The 25121-nt window shown below is 42.2% G+C and overlaps 1 protein-coding gene across 2 annotated transcripts in view; it reads left to right on the top strand.

Annotated features, from left to right (window-relative positions):
* Positions 1-20337, top strand: part of PLAU (plasminogen activator, urokinase) — a 31057-nt gene extending 10720 nt beyond the window's left edge. The window contains exons 3-11 of one of the 2 annotated variants that reach the window (XM_070752026.1): positions 1226-1280; positions 3295-3399; positions 5520-5694; positions 8225-8316; positions 9932-10112; positions 11800-11945; positions 13386-13526; positions 14288-14433; positions 16848-20337. In XM_070752026.1, the coding sequence (XP_070608127.1) occupies positions 1226-1280; positions 3295-3399; positions 5520-5694; positions 8225-8316; positions 9932-10112; positions 11800-11945; positions 13386-13526; positions 14288-14433; positions 16848-17036 (1230 nt within the window). In that variant the 3' untranslated portion in view covers positions 17037-20337. Of the gene's footprint in view, positions 1-1225; positions 1281-3291; positions 3400-5519; positions 5695-8224; positions 8317-9931; positions 10113-11799; positions 11946-13385; positions 13527-14287; positions 14434-16847 lie in introns of both variants that reach the window. The other variant, XM_070752025.1, reaches the window with a different exon arrangement.
* Positions 20338-25121: the final 4784 nt, after the last annotated feature.

Genomic DNA, 25121 nt, shown 5'->3' with positions numbered 1-25121 from the left:
ACTGTAATATTAAATTGTTTCTATTGAGTAAGATATATTTTAATTAATTAGCACATTTACTATCTTCCACCTTTGTATACTAAGTGTTTTTATCCCTACCAATTTTCCTGTTCCTATGTATTCTCATTAGAGTCACTTCCATGTTGGTTCGTTTTTCTTCTTTTTGTCTATCCAAATATACCAAATTTCATGGGCTGAACAAAGAGAGACAGATGTGGCCTGGGGACTGTAAAATTCTCAGTTCTGCTCTACATGTCTTCACAAAATTATTTTAGTAATCGGACATCATCGTAGATGCATTTGTGAATGCTGCCTATAGATTTCTGCTCTGTCTTTCTAAAAATATAATAATAATCTAGATAATAATAATTAATAATAATTTATTAGATTTGTATGCCGCCCCTCTCCGAAGACTCGGGGCGGCTCACAACACGATAAAAACAGTATTATACAGGCACAAATCTAATATTAAAAAAACTAAAAACCCTATCATAATTAAAAACCAAACAGCACATACATACCAAACATAAATTATAAGCCTGGGGGAAAGGTGTCTCAAATCCCCCATGCCTGGCGGTATAGGTGGGTCTTAAGTAGTTTACGGAAGACAAGGAGGGTGGGAGCAATTCTAATCTCCGGGGGAAGTTGATTCCAAAGGGCCGGGGCCGCCACAGAGAAGGCTCTTCCCCTGGGGCCCGCCAGACGACATTGTTTTGTCGACGGGACCCGGAGAAGGCCAACTCTGTGGGACCTTATCGGCCGCTGGTATTCGTGCGGTAGCAGGCGGTTCCGGAGGTATTCTGGTCCAATGCCATGTAGGGCTTTAAAGGTTATAACCAACACTTTGAATTGTGACCGGATGTTTGAGAACCCATAGCTTTCTTTCCGAGCCGAGAACTGTACCAACCTTTTGTAAGGAGCTACATTTAATCAAATAAATTTTAATACATTACATGTTTTAAATAGAGTTTAATTTGATTTCTCCATCAGTAGGCAGTCATTTTTAAATTATTAATAATGCAGTTGGGGAAATCAACATATGGAGAGGTATCTATGCTAACATCTACCAGTAACTCTTCCTGAATTATTCTCATTGTAGAAAATAAATGGGATTCAGAGTTTTCATGAGAAAAAACAAAGTCCTGTTTTGTAGCTGGATCAAATAAGAAAACAGTTGCTAATAGGTTAATCCATGTATGTGCTTATAGATGTTCTTCTGTTTTAGGCTTACTGGCACAGACAACAGAAGCTGCCAAGGACTATTAAATATGACTACAAAGGTAATAATAAACTTTTTACTGCTTTTTTTTTGTTGTTGTTAACTTTTAAAGACTGCTACGGTTTGGTCAAGTAGCAAATTACAAATTGCTGCCACGGGTTTTGGTCCTTAACCTCTAAAGAGCAGCAATTTTAATGGCAGGGTGGGGCGGGGCATTTTGTGTCCAGGGGTGTCAAACTTGATTTTATTAAAGGCCACATCAGAGTTGTGTTTGATTTTGGATGGGGAGGGTCTTGGCTGGGGTGGACGTGGCCAACTGGACATCCTGAAGCCCGTGCACGGCCCTCCCGAGTTCCGTTTTCGCTGCCGAAAACGCAGGCTGTTTCCGGCATGGCCCCATGGGGGCAGATCTAAGCAAAATAAAAATAAATCTAATAATAAATAAATCCCGCAGACTGGATCCAGCCTATAAACCAGTGATAGCGAACCTTTTTTTGGTTCGCGTGCCAAACACGGGGGAGCGTGCGGGGGTCACATGCACTTGCTCACACCCATAGTTGGCGTGACCTCGGGGAAGAGCCTTCTCTGTGGTGGCTCTGACCCTATGGAATCAACTGCTCCCAGAGATTCACACTTATCTCCCTTTTCCGGCAGGCCTGGAATTAGATTGACTGCTGTGTGTGTGTGTATGGTTCTTTTTAAGATATTATTAATTGTTATTATATCACTGACTTATTTACGTATTTTTGATTGTATTTTAATACTATTGTATTTATCCCATTTGTTAGCCGCTCTGAGTCCGTTGTCAAATGAGCGGAATATAAATACAATAAATGAATAAATCCATGTGCCCTCTGCACATAAGTGCACCCACCCACTCCGTTCCCAAGACACAATGTCTTGCCTGTTTTTTGCACTTCCTAGACTCCAGAGCAGTGGTTCTCAATCTGGGGGTCGGGACGCCTTTGGGGATCGCATGGCCATTTCACGGGTCGACCGAGGCCATAGGAAAATACAAATTTCCCACAGCGTTAGGAACTAAAGCTTCTATTCTGGCGCCTTGGAACATATTTTTACAACCTGACCAATTAGGCATTTATAGGGGGGCGGGTTTATCTCTCTGACCTTCCTGCCAATCAGCTCAAAGCTCTGTTGGGAGAATTGGCGCTAGACTTATGGTTGGGGGTCACCACCAATGAGGAACTGTATTAAGGGGTCGCGGCATTAGAAAGGTTGAGATCCACTGCTCCAGAGTCTTTCTAGGCGCCGTTTTTGCCCTCCACAGGCACCTGGAAAAGCTTTGGAGCCTAGGAAAAGCCAAAAAAAACCAGTCCACTTATGACTGTCTGACTGTAACTTGTTGCTTGTATCTTAAGATTTTTATTAAAATGGATTGTTTCTTCATGTACCACATGATTCTTGACAAATCTATATTTTCTTTTATGTACACTGAGATCATATTATTATTATTATTATTATTATTATTATTATTATTATTAATATGATCAAAACATTTAAATATGTTAAAGGGTTAAATAAGGTCCAGGAGGGAAGTGTTTTTAATAGGAAAGTGAACACAAGAACAAGGGGACACAATCTGAAGTTAGTTGGGGGAAAGATCAAAAGCAACGTGAGGAAATATTATTTCATTGAAAGAGTAGTAGATCCTTGGAACAAACTTCCAGCAGACATGGTTGGTAAATCCACAGTAACTGAATTTAAACATGCCTGGGATAAACATAGATCCATTGTAAGATAAAATACAGGAAATAGTATAAGGGCAAACTAGATGGACCATGAGGTCTTTTTCTGCCGTCAGTCTTCTATGTTTCTATGTTTCTATTATTATTTATTATTATTATTTATTAGATTTGTATGCCGCCCCTCTCCGTAAGCTCGGGGCGGCTTACAGCAATGATAAAAACAATATATAATGACAAATCTAATAGTTAGAATCTAAAATAACAAGACAAATTCTTTGTGTGTCCAATCACACTTGGCCAATAAAGAATTCTATTCTATTCTACATAACGCATACTACACATTAATTTTTTTTCAAATCTCTCGATTAGCAGGTTGTGGATGTTTGAATGGAGGAACTTGCTTGACCTACGGTCTGTTTTCTCAAATTAAGTCCTGCTTTTGCCCTGAAGGTTACGAAGGAGACCACTGTGAGATAGGTACTTTTTCACCATTTATTTATTCATTATCATTTCTTCAGTTGGGAGAACTGTTTGGATAAGATAATCTGGCTTTCCAGAGACACAATCTTTGTACTTTCCCACAGCCCTGTGCATAGTTCCCTCTAAGCTGAGCAGTGACAAATCGCTCACTTAAAAATCATCATCAACTCAGAGTTTTCCAAACCTGCCCAGAAGCCGAGAGGGAAAGAGTGAGAGGGAAGGAGAGAGAGAGGAAGAGAGGAAGAGAGAGAAACAGATAGAAAAAAGAGAGGAAGGAAAAGAGAAAGAAAAAGAATGGGAGTAAGGAAGAGAGAAAGAAAATCAAAATCTAGTTTGAAACTAGCTCAACTATTTAAGTGGCATTTTGATATTGATAGAGTTGCCCTATTATGACCTCACTGTTATAGACACACAGTACAGTATTTTATTTTGAAATTCTCTGAGGCAAAACAGGGTGGGTTTTTTATTTGTTTGTTTGTTTGTTTATTTATTTATTTATTTATTTATTATTTCTGTGCCGCCCAGTCCCAAAGGGACTGCCGCTCAGACACTATACTTTTCCACCCACTCCCCCCAAAAATTAGAGGGAACACTGGCCCTGTGGCACCCTCCTTTGTGGTTGTGAAAACCTATTGTGGTTGGAGGAGGTTGTTACGATGACCTAAAGCAGGGATCACTTATATCCTAAAACAGTGTTTTTCAACCAGTGTGCCGCGAAACATGGTCAGGTGTGCCGTGAAGAAGGAGGTTCAGGTTACGGTCTCGCAACTTTTTGCTGAGAGAGTAAGAGAGAGAGAGAAAGAAAGCAAGAGAGAGAGAAAGAGAGAGAAAGAAAGCAAGAGAGAGAGAGAGAAAGAGTGTGTGAGAGAAAGCAAGAGAGATAAAGAAAAGAGAGAAACAGAGAAAGCAAGAGTGAGAGAGAGATAAAGCAAGAGGAGAGAGAGAGAAAAGGAGAGAAAGGGAGAGAGAGAGAGAAATGAGCAAAAAGGGGAGGAAAAAAGAGAAATGAGAAAATGATTGAGACAGAGAATGAGAGGAAAGAGAGAGAAACAAAAGAGAGAGAAGTGATTCTTGATTTAAAGCATATGATAAAAAGCACCCAAAGAATAAGAGAGAAAAAACCCCTAGCCCTCACCTGTTTTGGGAAATGGTTCAAGAGTGTGTATACACACACAAGGGTGGGGAGGAGAAGGATAGAAAAAGATAGTGTGTCTTAGGGTGTCATTTTGGTTGGTGGTGTGCCCTAGGATTTTAAAATGTACAAAATGTGCCGCGGCTCAAAAAAGGTTGAAAATCACTGTCCTAAAAAACCCTTCATGGCATCCTACCAGAATATCTCCAGGACCGCCTTCTGCCAAACGAATCCCAGCGACCGGTTAGGTCCCACAAAGTTGGCCTTCTCCGGGTCCCATCGACGAAACAATGTCGTCTGGCAGGACCCCGGGGAAGAGCCTTCTCTGTGGCGGCCCCGACCCTCTGGAATCAACTCCCCCCCGGAGATTAGGATTGCCCCCACCTCCTTGCCTTTCGCAATCTCCTTAAAACCCACCTCTGTCGTCAGGCTTGGGGAAATTGATTCCCATGGACCGTTCCGTTTTATGCATGGCCTGTATGAGCTGTATGATAGTTTTTTACATTAAGGGTTTTTAATTGTTTTAATCATTGGATTTGTACTGTTTTGTTGTTGTGAGCCGCTTTGAAAGTTTGAGAGAGGTTTGCCATTTCTAGAAGGTTATCACCAATTTCCTTAAATTTCTGTAAAAAACAAAAAAAGTAGTTTAAAAAAACATATCAAATAACAAAATTAAGAAAAAACATTAAAATATGTCAAGTTTTGATGGATTTGAACATGTTCAAACATTATGATGCCCAAAAGTCAAGTGTTTCCATTTCTTTGTCCACCCCCTGTAGGTGCATTAATATATAGAATGGAAACTGGAGAAAAAGATTAAAAATTATTTAAGAGAAATATTCTCCAGAACTGGGTCAGAACCTACTGAATACCAACTCTGCCCCTGACCTAAAGGGAGGGAATTGAAGCTTCCTTGTGCTGGTTCTGAAATCAGCACTCCTCTTTCAATTCATGACTCAGGGTTGACTCTTTTTGTTTCCTTCAGATGTTGAAAGCAGATGTTACACCGGGGATGGCACCGACTACAGAGGCACTGAGTCACAGACCGAGAATGGGGAAAGGTGTCTGCCTTGGGACTCCTACTTCCTCAAGCGGGGGCCCTACAGCGCCCACATGGAAGATGCCTTGGAGCTCGGCTTAGGCAGCCACAACTATTGCAGGTAATAATGTTAGTATATGTTAGCTAGGTAATAATGTTAGCTAGGTAACAATGTTAGCTAGGTAATAATGTTAGCTAAAGGTATAACAAGCAGGAAGAGGGAGATTGTGATCCCCTTATATAGAGTGCTGGTGAGACCCCATTTGGAATAATACTGTGTCCAGTTCTGGAGACCTCACCTACAAAAAGAGATTGACAAAATTGAACGGGTCCAAAGACGGGCGACAAGAATGGTGGAAGGTCTTAAGCATAAAACGTATCAGGAAAGACTTAATGAACTCAATCTGTAGAGTCTGGAGGACAGAAGGGAAAAGGGGGACATGATCGAAACATTCAACTAAACAATGTCGCTTGGCGGGACCTAGGGGAAGAGCCTTCTCTGTGGCGGCCCCGGCCCTCTGGAACCAACTCCCCCCAGAGATTAGAATTGCCCCCACCCTCCTTGCCTTTCATAAGCTACTTAAAACCCACCTCTGCCGCCAGGCATGGGGGAATTAAAATTCCTTTTCCCCCTAGGCCTTTACAATTTTATGCATGGTATGTTTGTATGTTTGGTTTGGGTTTTTTAATATATTAAGGGGTTTTTAATTCGTTTTTAGTATTCGATTATTATTGTACACTGTTTTATGATTGCTGTTAGCCGCCCCGAGTCTTCAGAGGGGGGCGGCATATAAATCCAATAAATAAATAAATAAATAAATAAATAAATAAATAAATAATAATAATAATAATAATAATAATAATAATAATAATAATAAAGGTTCAGGAGGGAAGTGTTTTTGATAGGAAAGTGAACACAAGAACAAGGGGACACAATCTGAAGTTAGTTGGGGGAAAGATCAAAAGCAACACGAGAAAATATTATTTCACTGAAAGAGTAGTAGATCCTTGGAACAAACTTCCAGCAGACGTGGTAGATAAATCCACAGTAACTTAATTTAAACATGCCTGGGATAAACATAGATCCATCCTAAGATAAAATACAGGAAATAGTATAAGGGCAGACTAGATGGACCATGAGGTCTTTTTCTGCCGTCAGACTTCTATGTTTCTATGTTTGTATACAATCTGTGACCCTTTCCAACTAGGGTTGTGTTTCTTGCCTTCCACAGTCCCATTTAGACATTCGGATGAGGCAGTGGTGGGTTGCTCCCAGTTTGGCCTAATTCTGTGAACTGGTAGTGCAGCGTTTCTCAATTTATTTTTATTTTTATTATTTATTATTATTTATTAGATTTGTATGCCGCCCCTCTCTGCAGACTCGGGGCGGCTCACAACAGCAAAGGGTTTTTAGGGCAGAAAAATGTGTGTCATGTACTCCCAAAAATATGGTATATGAAGTTCTTGCCGGGTTAATGTTGTAAGAAACCTTTAATATGAATCTTAGAGATCATTTCTGATCTTTCAGAGTGTTAATCTTTATGAACAGTCTCAAAATGGGTGAACAGTGCAGTCAGGCGGTAGGGAAAGCAAGTAGAATGCTTGGCTGCATAGCTAGAGGTATAACAAGCAGGAAGAGGGAGACAGTGATCCCGCTGTATAGAGCGCTGGTGAGACCACATTTGGAATAATACTGTGTCCCGTTCTGGAGACCTCACCTACAAAAAGATATTGACAAAATTGAACGGGTCCAAAGACGGGCTGCAAGAATGGTGGAAGGTCTTAAGCATAAAACATATCAGGAAAGACTTAATGAACTCCATCTGTATAGTCTGGAGGACAGAAGGAAAAGGGGGGACATGATCGAAACATTTAAATATGTTAAAGAGTTAAATAAGGTTCAGGAGAGAAGTATTTTCAATAGGAAAGTGAACACAAGAACAAGGGGGCACAATCTGAGGTTAGCTGGGGGAAAGATTAGAAGTAACGTGAGAAAATTATTATTATTATTATTATTATTATTATTATTATTATTATTATGATCAAAACATTTAAATATGTTAAAGGGTTAAATAAGGTCCAGGAGGGAAGTGTTTTTAATAGGAAAGTGAACACAAGAACAAGGGGACACAATCTGAAGTTAGTTGGGGGAAAGATCAAAAGCAACATGAGAAAATATTATTTTACTGAAAGAGTAGTAGATCCTTGGAACAAACTTCCAGCAGACATGGTTGGTAAATCCACAGTAACTGAATTTAAACATGCCTGGGATAAACATAGATCCATTGTAAGATAAAATACAGGAAATAGTATAAGGGCAAACTAGATGGACCATGAGGTCTTTTTCTGCCGTCAGTCTTCTATGTTTCTATGTTTCTATTATTATTTATTATTATTATTTATTAGATTTGTATGCCGCCCCTCTCTGAAGATTAATATACTGAAAGAGTAGTAGATGCTTGGAACAAACTTCCAAGCAGACCTGGTCGGTAAATCCACAGTAACTGAATTTAAACATGCCTGGGATAAAACATATATCCATCCTAAGATAAAATACAAGAAATAGTATAAGGGCAGACCAGATGGACCGTGAGGTCTTTTTCTGCCATCAATCTTCTATGTTTCTATGAAGATGTTTTATGGTCTTCTAGGAATCCAGATGGCCGTTCTAAGCCATGGTGTTATGTTCGGAAGGAGTTTCGCAATTCTGTGACATCTTGTGACATACCTCCATGTCAAATCGGTAAGTTGTTACATAGATAATGATGAGACCCAAAATTGGTGATTGAAGAGATGTTAATTAGGTCAGCTTGGCATATTCTATTTGAAATCTGCAGTTCTTGAAACTTGGCACAAGAGGGAGCTAAGAGGAGCAATTTAATAGGGGAAAGGATAGGGTGTTGCATGTAGGAAGGATCGCAGATAGAAGATAGAGGATTTGTCATTTGGAAACGTTGCATCGCAAAAGGATGTGATGAGGTCACAGACGCGAAGCGGAGGCCGAGAGCCTCAGCTGCTAGAAGGGCTAATGCAGTTCTAGGCTGCATTAGAAAAAGGCCTGCAACAAAGATGTGGGACATCTATTTCCCTCTACAGTGGTACCTCTACTTATGAACTTTTACATAGGAATCAATGTAAAAGCAAATAATGCGTGCGATTGGGGAAACCACAGGGAGGGTGGAGGCTCTGTTTCCTCCCAGGATATTCCTAGAGAGGCCCCACGGAGGCTTCTCCCTGCCTTTTCCCGCCCTGTTTCCTCCCTAGAGATTCCTAGAGAGGCCCCAGGGAGGTTTCTCCCCGCCTTTTCCGACCCTGTTTCCTCCCAGGAGATTCCTCGAGTGGCCCCATGGAGGCTTCTCCCTGCCTTTTCTGGCCCTGTTTCCTCCCAGGAGATTCCTAGAAAGGCCCCACAGAGGCTTCTCCCTGCCTTTTCTGCCCCTGTTTCCTCCCAGGAGATTCCTAGAGAGGCCCCACGGAGGCTTCTCCCTGCCTTTTCCGGCCCTGTTTCCTCCCAGGAGATTCCTCGAGTGGCCCCACGGAGGCTTCTCCCTGCCTTTTCTGGCCCTGTTTCCTCCCTAGAGATTCCTAGAGAGGCCCCAGGGAGGTTTCTCCCCGCCTTTTCCGACCCTGTTTCCTCCCAGGAGATTCCTCGAGTGGCCCCACGGAGGCTTCACCCTGCCTTTTCTGGCCCTGTTTCCTCCCAGGAAATTCCTAGAGAGGCCCCATGGAGGCTTCACCCCGCCTTTTCGGCCCTGTTTCCTCCCAGGAGATTCCTAGAGAGGCCCCACGGAGGCTTCTTCCTGCCTTTTCCAGTTACAGTTTCGAAGGCTGGGGTTTTTAAGTGGAAAATGGTTCTTGAGAAGAGGCAAAAAAATCTTGAACATACGGTTCTTATCTAGAAAAGTAGAGGCTCGTAAGTAGAGATGTTTGTAGGTAGAGGTACCACTGGTGAAACTATTGTGACACCTGAACTATTATGTAACAATTTTTGGATGCAAGATTTCCAAAAGAATATGCCAGATAAGAACAGATTGAGAATAGTGTGCTGTCAAGGTTTTGACAGATGCCCTAATTAAATCATGAGCCTCGAGCCAAGCTTCCAAAGAAATCCAGTTATTTATTAGGAGTTTCAGGCTCGGTTCTGTTTGCTGCAAGGAGGTAAATTGCTGGGAGGCAGAGGGCAAAGGGTGGTGCTACATTTGGTATATAAGACGCATCCAAGTTTTGATCCTTTTTTAGAGAGAATAAAGGTGTGTCTTATACTCTGAAAAATACAGTAATGAGGGCAGAAGCCTTGCCTGTTGTCATTGGAGCAAACATTTGAGGAATGGTTCCGTTGCTTTCTTTTCGTTTCATAGGCAGGACGTGTGGCCAGAGGAAAAGCAGGAACTACAAGATCGTGGGTGGACAGATGGCCCCTATTGAGTTCCAGCCTTGGATTGCCACCATTTTCCACGCCAGAGGAAATCAGTTTTTTTGTGGTGGCAGCCTCATTGACCCCTGCTGGGTCCTTACAGCAGCACATTGCTTCTCGAGCGTGTATGTACCCCACCCAAACATCCTTTGCCTCGTGTTCATTGCTAAGTCAGTTATTTGGATAGTGTCAGCTTCTACAGCATTGAAAGGAGAGGGCGTCATCTGGTTGGTATAAAATAATCTCCCAGGGTTTATGCAGAAATAATAACAGTGGTACCTCTACCTACAAACGCCTCTACTTACGAACTTTTCTAGATAGGAACCAGATGTTCAAGATTTTCTTGCCTCAGGAACCATTTTCCACTTACAAACCCTGAGCTTCCAAAACTGTAACGGGAAAAGGCAGGGAGAAGCCTCCGTGGGGCCTCTTTAGGAGTCTCCTGGGAGGAAACAGGGCTGGAAAAAGCGGGGAGAAGCCTCCGTGGGGCCTCTCTTGGAAACTCCTGGGAGGAACCAGAGCCAGAAAAGGTGGGGGGGAAGCCTCCGTGGAGCCTCTCTAAGAATCTCCTGGGAGGAAACAGGGCCAGAAAAGGCAGGGAGAAGCCTCCGTGGAGCCTCTCTAAGAATCTCCTGGGAGGAAACAGGGCCAGAAAAGGCAGGGAGAAGCCTCCGTGGAGCCTCTCTAAGAATCTCCTGGGAGGAAACAGGGCCAGAAAAGGCGGGAAGAAGCCTCCATGGGGCCTCTCTAGGAATCTCCTAGGAGGAAACAGGGCCCGAAAAGGCAGGGAGAAGCCTCCGTGAGTCCTCTCTAGGAGTCTCCTGGGAGGAAACAGGGCGGGAAAAGCCTCCATAGGGCCTCTCTAGGAAACTCCTGGGAAAAACCAGGGCCAGAAAAGGTGGGGGGGAAGCCTCCGTGGGGCCTCTCTAGGAATCTCCTGGGAGGAAACAGGGCCAGAAAAGGCGGGAAAAAGCCTCCATGGGGCCACTCTAGGAGTCTCCTGGGAGGAAACAGGGCTAGAAAAGTTGGGGAGAAGCCTCCGTGGGGCCTCTCTAGGAGTCTCCTGGGAGGAAACAGGGCCCGAAAAGGCGGGGAGAAGCCTCCATGGGGCTTCTCTAGGAGTCTCCTGGGAGGAAACAGGGCCGGAAAAAGCGGGGAGAAGCCTCCGTGGGGCCTCTCTAGGAGTCTCCTGGGAGGAAAAAGGGCTGGAAAAGGTGGGGAAAAGCCTCCGTGGGGCCTCTCTAGGAAACTCCTGGGCGGAAACAGGGCCGGAAAAGGCGGGGGAGAAGCCTCCGTGGGGCCTCTCTAGGAATCTCCTGAGAGGAAACAGGGCCTCCACCCTCCCTGTGGTTTCCCCAGTCGCACGCATTATTTGCTTTTACATTGCTTCTTCTTACAAACCTTTCTACTTAAGAACCTGGTCATGGAACGAATTAAGTTCGTACGTAGAGGTACCACTGCACTGTATTTTTGAAGTATAAGACGCACCGGAGTATAAGATACACCTTAGTTTTTTGGGAAGGAAAATAGGGAAAAGAATCTGCTTACCAGATATTTGTCTGGCTAGCGTCCTTAGTCTGGTTAGGTTCAGCACATTATTTTATCCCCTGGTTAGGTTGACTTGGGATGGAGATGAGAAACTGGGCAAAGACTAACCCAAGAATAGCTAGAAATAACTTAGCTCTTTGTCTTCGAGCTGAATTTTATGAAGCGCACACAATTTTGTGTGTTTTTGCAAATAGTATGTGTCCAACGTTGCTTGGTGGGAATCCCTCTGAAATTTGTATCTTATTTGCCTTTTTTTTTTAATAGTGGCTCCGATACATCCAGGCTCATAATTAGGCTGGGCAGATCTGCCACGAACGTCAGCAACGCAAACGATCAAGAATTTAGCGTCGAAAGGCTTATCATTCACGAGGGGTTTTCACATCACAACAGAGATTATAATAATGATATCGGTAAGGGGCCTTTTGCATTGTCTTTCTGTCCAGCGCAAAACTTTATGGTTTGATTCTCATGCTGAAATGCAGGGGGTGGACAAATAAATGGAAACATTTAAATTTCTTTTTTTTTTAAAGGTAGTTTAAAAAAACATATCAAATAAAAGGAAATTTTAAAAAACATTAAAATATGTCAAGTTTTGATTGATTTGAACATGGTCAAACATTATGATGCCAAAAAGTCAGGTGTTTCCATTTTTATGTCCACACCCTGGGGGTTGTGGGGAATAGTCACCACAAATAACAATTTAGAAAAAGTGTGACTACAAACTCTTCTCCCAACTAGTGAGAGGTTTATTCACTAGCAACATTTTTGAGAATATTAACATTAATCTCAGTACAGTAGTACCTCTAGATACAAGCTGCTCCACATGCGAGTATTCCAAGTTACGAGCCATGACGCGAGCGGAATTTCTGTTCGACACCCGAGCAAGAGAGAAAGAAAAGAGAGAAAGAGAGAAAGCAAGAGTGAGAGAGAAAGAAGGCAAGAGGAGAGAGAGAAAGAAAGCAAGAGAGAGAGAGAGAAAAGGAGAGGAAGGGAGAGAGAGAGAAATGAGCAAAAAGGGGAGGAAAAAAGAGAAACGAGAAAATGATTGAGACAGAGAATGAGAGGAAAGAGAGAGAAACAAAAGAGAGAGAGAAGTGACTCTTGATTTAAAGCATATGATAAAAAGCACCCAAAGAATAAGAGAGAGAAAAAAACCCAGCCCTCACCTGTTTTTGGAAATGGTTCAAGAGTGTGTATACACACACACACACACACACACACACACAATGGTGGGGAAGAGACAGGGATGGAAAAAGAGAGGAGAGTGTCTTAGGGTGTCATTTTGTGTCATTTTGGTTGGTGGTGTGCCCCAGGATTTTGTAAATGTAAAAAATGTGCCGCGGCTCAAAAAAGGTTGAAAATCACTGGTCTAAAGGCATTCGATCGAGATGCGAGTTGATCGACTTACGAGCTCGGGTCTGGAACGAATTAAACTCGTATGTCGAGGTACCACTGTACAGTCAAACGTTTTGAGAACCAAGAAATATTTAAGAAATCAATCAGGATGCATGAGAGTTGAAAACACATGTAATAAAATTTAATAGATGGGTGAAAGCAAATAGATGAGGTGTAATAGCAAATGGTGCTGTAAGTTTGAATAAGGATATTGAAAAAAGTTTATATTGAAGTGAAGGGAAGGCCAAAGATTTGGGTTTTATAATTTAACTTTGGAAATAAATTTATCAACAGATAAATTTGAGTTAATACATGTGCAGACTAAAATCTATGAAATTATTTGGGAAAGCGGTGGGATAGGTGATAATTTTTTTCCCGTCAGAATAAATAATTAAAGGAAACTTTTTTACAGTTTTGCAATATTCATTTTTTTCCCCCCTTCTCTCTTCTTTTAGCCTTAATAAAGATCAGGTCCTCTACTGGCCAATGTGCAAGAGAGTCGGACATTGTCAAAACCATCTGTTTGCCCCCGGAGAATTTAAGGCTGGGAGACCATTTCCACTGCGAAGTTTCTGGCTATGGAAAACAAAACAAAAGTAAGAGCGGGGTTTTTCCCTTCCTTCAGGCATCTCAGAGTAGACACGATGGGGGCCACCAGTTGAAACTCCACCTGTTTTTATATTTATTTATTTATTTATTTATTTATTTATTGGATTTGTATGCCGCCCCTCTCCAGAGACTCGGGGCGGCTAACAGCGACAATAAAACAGTGTACAATAGTAATTTGGTATTGATGATTAAAAATCAATTAATATAAAAACCAAACATACATACATACATACCATGCATAGAATTGTAAAGGCCTAGGGGGTTTTAAGTTGTTTACGAAAGGCAAGGAGGGTGGGGGCAGTTCTAATCTCTGGGGGGAGTTGGTTCCAGAGGGCTGGGGCCACCACAGAGAAGGCTCTTCCCCTGCGATGCATGAGAAATAAGTGGAGTGTTGATTGAGTGATTATGGCTCTCTACATGGGGCTACCTTTGAAGAGTGTTCGGAAACTTCAGATCGTGCAGAATGCGGCTGCGAGAGCTATCGTGGGCTTTCCCAAAAATGCCCATGTTACACCAACACTCCGCAGTCTGCATTGGTTGCCGATCAGTTTCCGGTCACAATTGAAAGTGTTGGTTATGACCTATAAAGAATCTATCATTACCAGAGTTGGCCGAGGACCACTCACAACAACAAGCAAGGTTTGGGCATGTGGGGATCCTCATTCCCTTCTGTTTTCTCTGACGTAAAAAAAAAGTTGGCATCCATTTTGTCTCACACCAATTTTTTTCCCCTGTTTTGTCTTTACAGCGGCCATTTACTACTCGCGAGTACTGAAATCAGCCTCCGTACAATTAATATCCCAGCCCATGTGTAAAATATACTACGAGGGTCACAAGGTGAATGAGAACATGCTCTGTGCTTCAGACTCGGCGTGGAAATCTGACTCGTGCAGCGTAAGTTTGCTTAGAGAACCTTTACGCATTTGCCCAGTCAACGAAGTAGTGGAAGTGATGTGCCGGTGCCTGGAGGCTGTTGGGGCCTGGACGGGTGTCAACAAACTCAAACTCAATCCAGACAAGACGGAGTGGCTGTGGGTCTTGCTTCCCAAGGACAATTCTATCTGTCCATCCATTACCCTGGGGGGGGGAATTATTGACCCCCTCAGAGAGGGTCCGCAACTTGGGCGTCCTCCTCGATCCACAGCTCACATTAGAGAAACATCTTTCAGCAGTGGCGAGGGGGGCGTTTGCCCAGGTTCGCCTGGTGCGCCAGTTGCGGCCCTATTTGGACCGGGAGTCATTGCTCACAGTCACTCATGTCCTCATCACCTCGAGGCTCGACTACTGTAACGCTCTCTACATGGGGCTACCTTTGAAAAGTGTTCGGAAACTTCAGATCATGCAGAATGCAGCTGCAAGAGCAATTATGGGCTTCTCTAAGTATGCCCATATCACTCCAACACTCCGCAGTCTGCATTGGTTGCCGATTAGTTTCCGGTCACAATTCAAAGTGTTGGTTATGACCTATAAAGCCCTTCATGGCACCGGACCAGAATATCTCCGGGACCGCCTTCTGCTGCACGAATCCCAGCGACCTGTTTGGTCCCACAGAGTTGGCCTTCTCCGGGTCCCGTCAACTAAACAATGTCGTCTGGCGGGACCCAGGGGAAGAGCCTTCTCTGTGGCGGCTCCGACCCTCTGGAACCAGTTCCCCCCTGAGATTAGGATTGCCCCCACCCTCCTTGCCTTTCGCAAATTCCTTAAAACCCGCCTCTGCCGTCAGGCATGGGGGAACTAAAACATCTCCCCCTTGCCCATGTTGTTTTGGTGTTAGATTGATTGTGTGCTTTTTTTTTTAATATTCTGGGCTTGTTTTTTATGAAATTTTTAGCTTAAAATTGTCATTGGATTGGTGGGTATTGGATTTGCTATTATGTATTGTTTTTACTTTGTTGTGAGCCGCCCAGAGTTTGTGGAGAGGGGCGGCATATAAATCCAATAAATCTAATCTAATCTAACTGCTGAATTACTCTGGCGCGAAGAAGGCTACGCAGAGTAGAACTTGTATTATGCTAAAATTGCCTAATCTGGGATGGGTGGAACATAATACAGCCGTGCAAGCCGTCATGGACCTTCCTAGGCTATGTATGTTTGTGGTCTGAGTGGGGATGCCTGACTTTAATAATTGGGGATTTTAGATTAATTGGATTTAGGACATTGTATTACATTGTTTCTTTTATATGCGGTAAGCCGCCCTGAGTCCTCGGAGAAGGGCGGGAGATGGATGGATGGATATATAGATAGGTAGGTGGGTGGGTAGGTGGGTGGGTGGGTAGGTAGGTGGGTGGGTGGGTGGGTAGGTAGTAGGTAGGTAGATGGATGGACGGACGGACGAACAGACAGACAGACAGACAGACAGAAAGATAGATAGATATAGATGACAGACAGACAGACAGACAAGACTGGATGGATGGATAGATAGATAGATAGATAGATAGATAGATAGATAGATAGATAGATAGATAGATAGATAGATCAAAGAGTAAGTGCACGCATTGCAAAACATAAGAATGCAGTTAAAAAAGAAGAAAAGACTTCCTCCCTTGTCCAGCACATTAAAAAAACAGGGCACGAAATTGACTTTGAAAAAACTAAATTACTTTCCAAAACAGAAAATTTATATAGAAGAATTACTTTAGAAGCTATAGAGATTGAGAAACACCCCCTCTGCATGAATAAAAGGGATGATACGTCCCGCCTACCAGAGATTTGGAAACCAGCCTTAAACAAAAAAACACTTCATAATAATCACCATGTCAATCCTTCAAGTAATTATGATTCCACCAACCAATCAGATCACTAAAACATAGCCACCCAATCTATTTGCTACATTCAAACCAAATCTCCACCCCTAACACTATATACAAGGAAGAAATGGCAGTTGCAAACATTCCATATTTACAACAGCACGAAGCTTGAAACTTCAGCCTGATGATGGTGAATGTGATTTCACCGAAACGTCGCATAGACACTCAAAATATTACACGGGGCAAAACCCGAACTCAGAACAATCTACATAGATAGATAGATAGATAGATAGATAGATAGATAGATAGATAGATAGATAGATAGATAGATAGATAGATAGATAGAATAGAATAGAATAGAATAGAATAGAATAGAATAGAATAGATAGATGATGGATGGATGGATTTTGTCACATATTATCATGCTGGAGTGGCCAACAGCCAACAAGCCACAACAAAATCACTGCTGCAAACACAAGAAACCACAATTGAAATTGTCCTTTCAAACAGTGCTACCTTCTTCTGCTGATAACCTTCCGTCTTGCTTGTTTTTTTCTCCAGGGAGATTCTGGTGGCCCCCTGACCTGCATGTCCAACGATCGGATGGTCCTCTACGGGATCGTCAGCTGGGGAGACGGCTGTGCGAAGGAAAGGAAGCCCGGCGTGTACACCAGAGTCAGCAGATACATCCCTTGGATTGACTCCCACATGAACAGAATCCATTTAAAGAGTTTCTACCCCCCGAAATGAAAAGGGGAGAGGGGACACGTTTTCCTTGGCTTGGTGTTAGCCATGATGTCAGACGTGTGGAATTTGAGCCACATTTTTGCAGGTGTTGAAATGCCCAGCCCTGCATGCCTGGGAGTTGATGGTTCTTTTCAAGGTCTTGTGGGATTCATTTGTTAAAGTTCAGGAAATTTCTCTTTGGCGAGGGGGAGATGCTCAACGCATTGCTGGGAACAATACAAAAACTATATCCCATGCCGAACCACGCTACTTAACTCTTAAATAAGGCATTGAAGTGGGATTGAAGTCACTTCCCTGAGAAGAGTTGGCGTTATACAATCTTAGTGGCTTGTTTTTTTAAAAAAAAAGATTTTAGTAAGTTTTTAAAATCAACAATTAACTTACAGCCTGCGCTGTTGTACAGAAAGGTGCAATTTGACATTATTTTAAAATATTGCAGTATTTTATTGGAATGAAATTTAAAAGACTTTTAACTGGGGTTGCACCATCAGTCTGATATCTGCTATATTTAATATATTTAGCTGCCTTTTTTAAAAAAATGAAAACGCAATCTGACACAATACTGAGTTAAAAATACAGTAGTACCTCTAGATATGAGCTGCTCCACTTGCGAGTATTCCAAGTTACGAGCCACGAGGGGAGAGAAATTTCTGTTCCAGACCCGAGCTCAAATTCGGGATACGAGCCGAGCGTCCACTAGGTGGCGCAAGAATCCTTGCTTCTGGTTATCTCGGAGGGGAAAAACAAAGTCTAAAGCCATTTGTTCCAGATATGAGTTGTTCTACGTTCTGGAATGAATTAAACTCGTATCTAGAGGTACTACTGTATACTGCTGAAAAAAATAAAGGGAACACTCAAAGAACACATCCTAGATCTAAATGAATGAAATATTCTCATTGAATATTTGGTTCTGTACAAAGTTGAATGTGCACAACAGCAGGTGAAATTGATTGTCAATCCGTGTTGCTTCCTAAGTGGACAGTTGGATTTCACAGAAGTTTGATTTACTTGGAGTTATATTGTGTTGTTTAAGTGTTCCCTTTTTTTTTTTTGAGCAGTGTACATCATTCCTCAGTCGTTATTGACATTCCAGTTTCTATGAAAATAGTAGTGTAGATACAACAATAACATTAAAAAAATTACCGATAGATTTTATTCTGTGTTTTACATGTGATCCAGTCTTGGCACCTGTTTGTTAGCATCTTCCTTTTTAAAAAAAAAAATTATTTTAATTTTCATTTAATTTTTGTTAGCATCTTCCCAACTATCTTGGAGATAAACTAAGGTTTTAAGCAAATGATCCATTTTAGGGCTCACCCAAGAATATTTTTTTCATCCTCATGTTTTTGTGCCATATACAAGTTGAAGTTATTGCAATGTGGTAAAAAAAATGTTGGGAATACCTATGTGTTCTGCCGGCGTGTCCTAACCGCCCGTAATTACAGGGTAATTACAGTAGTCCCTCACCTATCCCTGGTGTTAAGTTCCAGACCCGGCCGCGATAGGTGAAATCCGCGATGGGGAATTTCTCCTCCTTCCCAGCTCTTTCTACAACCCCAAGCACACCGCTGCCGCCGCCAACCACTAAGCGCGCCTCCAAAGGCTGCTTTCTTGGCACTGGCGAGGAGGGTTGAACAAGGGGACGGGCCTCCGCCGGAGCTCAGTCCCCGCCCCGCTCATCATTCGCCCAGCCGCGGGCTAGTTGGCTTGTCCTGCCTGTCATGTCCTTGGCTAACAGCAGGGGGAGACATTTGGCGGGTCTTCACTACACTGCCCTTCCAAACTTCTAAGTGCCGTATCTGTGCCAACGCTGACTTCAAAACCCGCAATGAAGTGAAGCCGTGGTGGGTGAAGCGCGATATAGCGAGGGACTACTGTAGTCCAAAAAGACACACACCACACGATAGAAGGAAAACCAAAAGTCTTTACCAACAGGAAAGCAGAAAAAACTCCCTTTTTAAATTTCAAAGGGATTTTCTGGTACACACAAGGCACAGGTTAAATGCAATCCAATTTCTCACCCAGTAACTGGGAAATTGAGTCCAAATAAGTCCAGAAAGTCCTCACACAGTCTTGAACAGGGAAACACATCCCCCAAACCCACCTCCACATTCCTTGGGGCAGGAGCTGGGCCAGAGCCAACCACAACACTATGCGCTACTGATGATATTAAAACTCCAAGATTATTTTTCATTATTTCTCTAAGCAAGCGGGCCCTTCTTTTCTAAAATAGCAGAAAGTTTTTAGGTTCATATAAAAAATTTGGCTAAGCCATTCATGCTCAATAAGACAGGAAGCGGAACACCTTAGTCCTCGGACAGGAGCGGCATACAAAACTAATAAATTATTATTATTAAGAATTTTTAAAAAATTGAGGCAAGAACGTAATCCATAAGAAAGTGCTTCAGTTGAAATTAATTCGAGCAATGGTTGATTTTGAACTTAAACTCAAATTATTTCTGGTATTACTTTTGTTTTAAAAGGTCAGAAATGCACTAGACATTTTGCTTTAAAGCCTGATTATATTATAATGTTCAGAGTTACATTTCCCTGCTATAAATTCACCATGCAAGAATGTTGTATTCAATGTCGGTTAAATCCACACTGTACTTCAGCCTCCTCCATCTGTGAATTCTTGGTCCCTCTCTTCATGAGAGATCTGGCTGTGTAATTGTTTAGCATCAAACGGGCTACGTTTTATTACGCGTCAAATTCCACCAATGTTCAGTAGAACAAGGCACATGAAATAAACATTTAACACCCGCTGAGCTAAAGAGAGAAACAGCCAGAGGTTGTATTCACTTATCTTCCCTACCGGTTCGCAAATGGGAGCACGCGCATGACCTTTTACGCATGTACTTTGCTCATGCACATGGCTTGCACATGGAAATTTAACGGGATGCTCAAAAGTCTTTGCAATGGCAAAAAACGATGTCGGTTGGTAATACAGTTATAAGGTCAAATGTATTCTCAGGAATAATTCCATAAATGTCCCCATTTCCAAATGTATTTACCATCTCTTCTGAGTCTTAAACATAACCGGAACATGGCTGGAATTTGACCCACATGAGTCGTCACATAAAATGTTTTTTTAATGTATAGTTTGGTGATTTACTTGTTTTCTGTGACTTATATATATACTGTATATAGTATTAGCTTTTTATAATATTCTTTTATTCAATGAACAGATCATTTGTATGGGGGCTGGTCCCCTTGTTATTTAATATTTTTACTTTATTTAACTTATTATTAATATATATATATATTACAGGTTGGAACAACCAATAAAATTCCCTGTTAATAAGACAGTTGTTTGTGTCTTCTTTGGGGTGCTCTTCTGGTAGGATAGAAACATAGAAAATTGACGGCAGAAAAAGACCTCATGGTCCATCTAGTCTGCCCTTATACTATCTATCTATCTATCTATCTATCTATCTATCTATCTATCTATCTATCCTGTATTTTATCTTACAATGGATATATGTTTATCCCAGGCATATTTAAATTCAGTTACTGTGGATTTACCAACCACGTTTGTTCCAAGGATCTACTACCCTTTCAGTAAAATAATATTTTCTCATGTTGCTTTTAATCTTTCCCCCAACTAACTTCAGATTGTGTCCCCTTGTTCTTGTGTTCACTTTCCTATTAAAAACACTTCCCTCCTGGACCTTATTTACCCTTTAACATATTTAAATGTGTTCGATCATGTCCCCCCTTTTCCTTCTGTCCTCCAGACTATACAGATTGAGTTCATTAAGTCTTTCCTGATACGTTTTATGCTTAAGACCTTCCACCATTCTTGTAGCCAAGAATTGCAGCTTAAGACCTTCCACCATTCTTGTAGGATCAAGCTATTCCACCACCAGAAGACAGTAATGAAGTGATCAATGAAAGTGGGGGATATACAATTTCTCCGTCTCAGGCAATTTATCTTGAGTCAGCGTTCATTGGGTCAGAAAAGTGGCCACCAACCTTCCATGGACCAAGAACCAATTCCGTGGGGAGAGATTTTTCTGTGGCCTGGAAAGGCTGTGGTTTTGCAAGCTGCCTGCATCCCATGGATGGGGATTCACTTGTTTGCGTGGCCTGGATTCTGACATGTTGTGGAACAGTGCTGGTCTGCGGATTTATTTATTTATTGATTGATTTGATTTGATTTGATTTGTATGCCGCCCCTCTCCGAAGACTCGGGGCGGCTAACAACAATATAAAAAAACAATATAAACAAATCTAATATTAAAAACAATCTAAAAAACCCCAATTTAAAGAACCACTCATACACATAGTTCCCTCTAAGCTGAGCAGTGAGCAATCGCTCACTTAAAAATCATCATCAACTCAGAGTTTTCCAAACCTGCCCAGAAGCCGAGAGGGAAAGAGTGAGAGGGAAGGAGAGAGAGAGGAAGAGAGGAAGAGAGAGAAACAGATAGAAAAAAGAGAGGAAGGAAAAGAGAAAGAAAAAGAATGGGAGTAAGGAAGAGAGAAAGAAAATCAAAATCTAGTTTGAAACTAGCTCAACTATTTAAGTGGCATTTTGATATTGATCGAGTTGCCCTATTATGAGCTCACTGTTATAGACACACAGTACTGTATTTTATTTTGAAATTCTCTGAGGCAAAACAGGGTGGGTTTTTTATTTATTTATTTGTTTGTTTGTTTGTTTGTTTATTATATTTGTGCCGCCCAGTCCCGAAGGGACTGCCGCTCAGACACTATACTTTTCCGCCCACCCCCAAAAAAAGTTAGAGGGAACACTGCTCATACATACAAGCATACCATGTATAAATTCTATGAGCCTAGGGGGAAGGGAATATCTCAATTCCCCCATGCCTGACGACAGAGGTGGGTTTTAAGGAGCTTGCAAAAGGCAAGGAGGGTGGGGGCAACTCTGATATCTGGGGGGAGCTGGTTCCAGAGGGTCGGGGCCGCCACAGAGAAGGTTCTTCTCCTGGGTCCCGCCAAACGACATTGCTTAGTCGACGGGACCCGGAGAAGGCCAACTCTGTGAGACCTAACCGGTCGCTGGGATTCATGCGGCAGAAGGTGGTCCCGGAGATAATCTGGTCCGGTGCCATGATTGGGGGATCTCTATGTTAGAAAGCAATTCCCATGCACTCCATTACAATATAGTCTGCCCTTTCTCCTTCTGGTTCACTGTCTAATTCCTCATCAAGCCAGACAGGTCTTCTGTGATCGGACGGTCCCAGCTCCTCGGAGTCAAAAGCAAGTAGAATGCTTGGCTGTATAGATAGAGGTATAACAAGCAGGAAGAGGGAGATTGTGATCCCACTATACAGAGCGCTGGTGAGACCACATTTGGAATACTGTGTTCAGTTCTGGAGACCTCCCCTACAAAAAGATATGGATAAAACTGAACGGGTCCAAAGACAAGAATGGTGGAAGGTCTTAAGCATAAAACGTATCAGGAAAGACTTCATGAACTCAATCTGTATAGTCTGGAGGACAGAAGGAAAAGGGAGGGACATGATCGAAACATTTAAATATGTTAAAGAGTTAAATAAGATTCAGGAGGGAAGTGTTTTTAATAGGAAAGTGAACACAAGAACAAGGGGGCACAATCTGAAGTTAGTTGGGGAAAAGATTAGAAGTAATGTGGGAAAATATTATTTGACTGAAAGAGTAGTAGATGCTTGGAACAAACTTCCAGCAGACGTGGTTGGTAAATCCACAGGAACTGAATTTAAACATGCCTGGGATAAACGTATATCCATCCTAAAATAAAATACAGGAAATATTATAAGGGCAGGCTGGATGGACCATGAGTTCTTTTTCTGACGTCAGTCTTCTATGTTTCTATGTTTCTAAACCAGGAGCTGGCCTGAAGCCAACAACAACAGAAGTCATCAGAGTCCGCAGAGGTAAATAGAACAGCGAGGGGTGGGGTGAACAGCCTCGCCACACGATTTAGATTAGTTAGAAAGCAGAATTCCCTGCTGTTGTGGTTGGCTGTGGCCCATCTCCTGCCCCAAGGAATGTGGAGGTGGATGCAGGGGAAACATCAACATGTCAGAGGCCTGTTTTATTGCCGACAGAGTCAGGTAGTGAAGTTTCCTCGGAAGAAGAAGAAGGTGGGGGTGACTTGGAAGAGGGGAGTTTGGCAGACAGCCCAGGAGTAGATCAATCATCCTTATCATCCCTGGCTTCTGAACAAGAATTTATGACACATCCACGCATGCGTAGAGTGATGCATAGGAGAGAACAACTGAAGGATTATTACAGGAGATAAGTGAGTCCACCTGTGGTTGGGTGGGGCTGCTGCAATTAGTGCTACAGATAAAAGAGCAGCATGCTCGTTTAGCCTCGTGGAAGTTTATCTGATTCATAGTTTTGTCAAGATTGTGATTTTGCTGTTCAAGACTGTGTGTGGACTCTCTGGACATTAGAATTGAATGAATGAATGAATGAATGAATGAATGAATGAATAAATGAATGAATGAATAAATGAATGAATGAATAAATAAATAAATAATAAGGAGTTTGCAATGAGAAATGAGCGACGTATCCTACTAATTCTCCACTAATACAAGATGTAGCACATTGAAAGCAAATAATGCCAAAGATACAACCCTTTCTATTATTCATATTAATCACAATTGGTGTTACTAGGTCATACAACTCTTCAATAGGATTTCCATATTTCTTAAACTTCAGGTTAGCCATCATTTTCTGGCAATGTTCTTTCCTCCATTAGAAGCAGCAGTTTGTCCATTGTCCACCTGGGGGAGACCAAGTATAATTTGAATAGAAGAGAATTCTTTATGGGCCAAGTGTGATTGGACACACAAGGAATTTGTCTTGGTGCAGATGCTCTCGGTGTACATAAAATAAAATATAGATTTGTCAAGATAGAATCATGTGGTAGAACACTTAATGATTGTCATAGGGGTCAAATAAGCAATGAAGAATCAGTCAATATTAGCAAAAATTTTAGGATACAAGCAACAAGTTACAGTCATACAGTTCTAAGTGGGAGGAAATGGGTGATAGGAATTGTTCTCCCGGTGTGTTTCAACCGCCTGTAATTACAGGGTAATTAATCCAGGAAGACACACACCACACGATAAAAGGAAAACCCAAAAGTTTTTATAAACAGAAAAACAGAAACAGCTCCCTTTTTAAATGTCAAAGGGATTTTCCGGTACACACAAGGCACACTTTAAATGCAATCCAATAACTGGGAAATTGAGTCCAATTCTCAAGTCCAGAGAGTCCACACACACTCTTGAACAGCACACAAACCACGATCTTGACGAAACAATGAATCAGATAAACTTCCACAAGGCTAAACCAGCACGCTGTTCTTTTTATCTGTAGCACTAATTACAGCAGCCCCACCCAACCACAGGTGGCCTCATTTTCTCTTGTAATAATCCTTCAGTTGTTGTCTCCTATGCATCACTCTACGCATTCGTGGATGTGTCATTAATTCTTGTTCAGAATACAAGGATGATACAGATGATTGTTCTCCTCCCGGGCTGTCTGCCAAACTCCTCTCTTCCCTGTCACTCATGCTTCCTTGGTCAGAGGAGGCTTCGTCGGCAGATTCCATCGGGAGCAAAAGGCCTGCGGCATGTGGATGTTTCCCCCACATCCACCTGCACATTCCTTGGGGCAGGAGCTGGACCAGAGCTAACCACAACAGGAACGATGAGAAAAAAAATAGTAGAAATAAAAGTGTAGACTTAGTAAAAAGTTTGCCAGTGTTGAGGGAATTGTTTTAGCAGAGCGATGGTGTTCGGGGGAAAACTGTTCTTGTGTCTAGTTGTCTTGGTGTGCAGTGCTCTGTAGCGACGTTTTGAAGGTAGGAGTTGAAACAGTTTGTAGTAATAATAATAATAATTTGTAGTAGTCACTTGGGTGTTTACGTTCATCCCGCTTTTCTATGCAGGATGGAGTCGATATAGAGTAATCTAGGCTCACATAGAACTCCCCACTGAACCTTCCACTGAAAAGAAAAAATAAAGTTTTTTCTTTTCCAGAAAAATCACAAACTCTCTTTTTAAAATTCACAAGGATTGCCCCATTCGCCTTGTCTTACAAAGACTTGGTGGGCAATTTCCCATT

Source organism: Erythrolamprus reginae, chromosome 5 (genome assembly GCF_031021105.1).
Source record: "Erythrolamprus reginae isolate rEryReg1 chromosome 5, rEryReg1.hap1, whole genome shotgun sequence".
In the NCBI taxonomy this organism is placed as follows: domain Eukaryota; kingdom Metazoa; phylum Chordata; class Lepidosauria; order Squamata; family Dipsadidae; genus Erythrolamprus; species Erythrolamprus reginae.
Note: the sequence above shows the minus strand (reverse complement) of the source record. Positions and strands in the feature narration are given on the sequence as shown.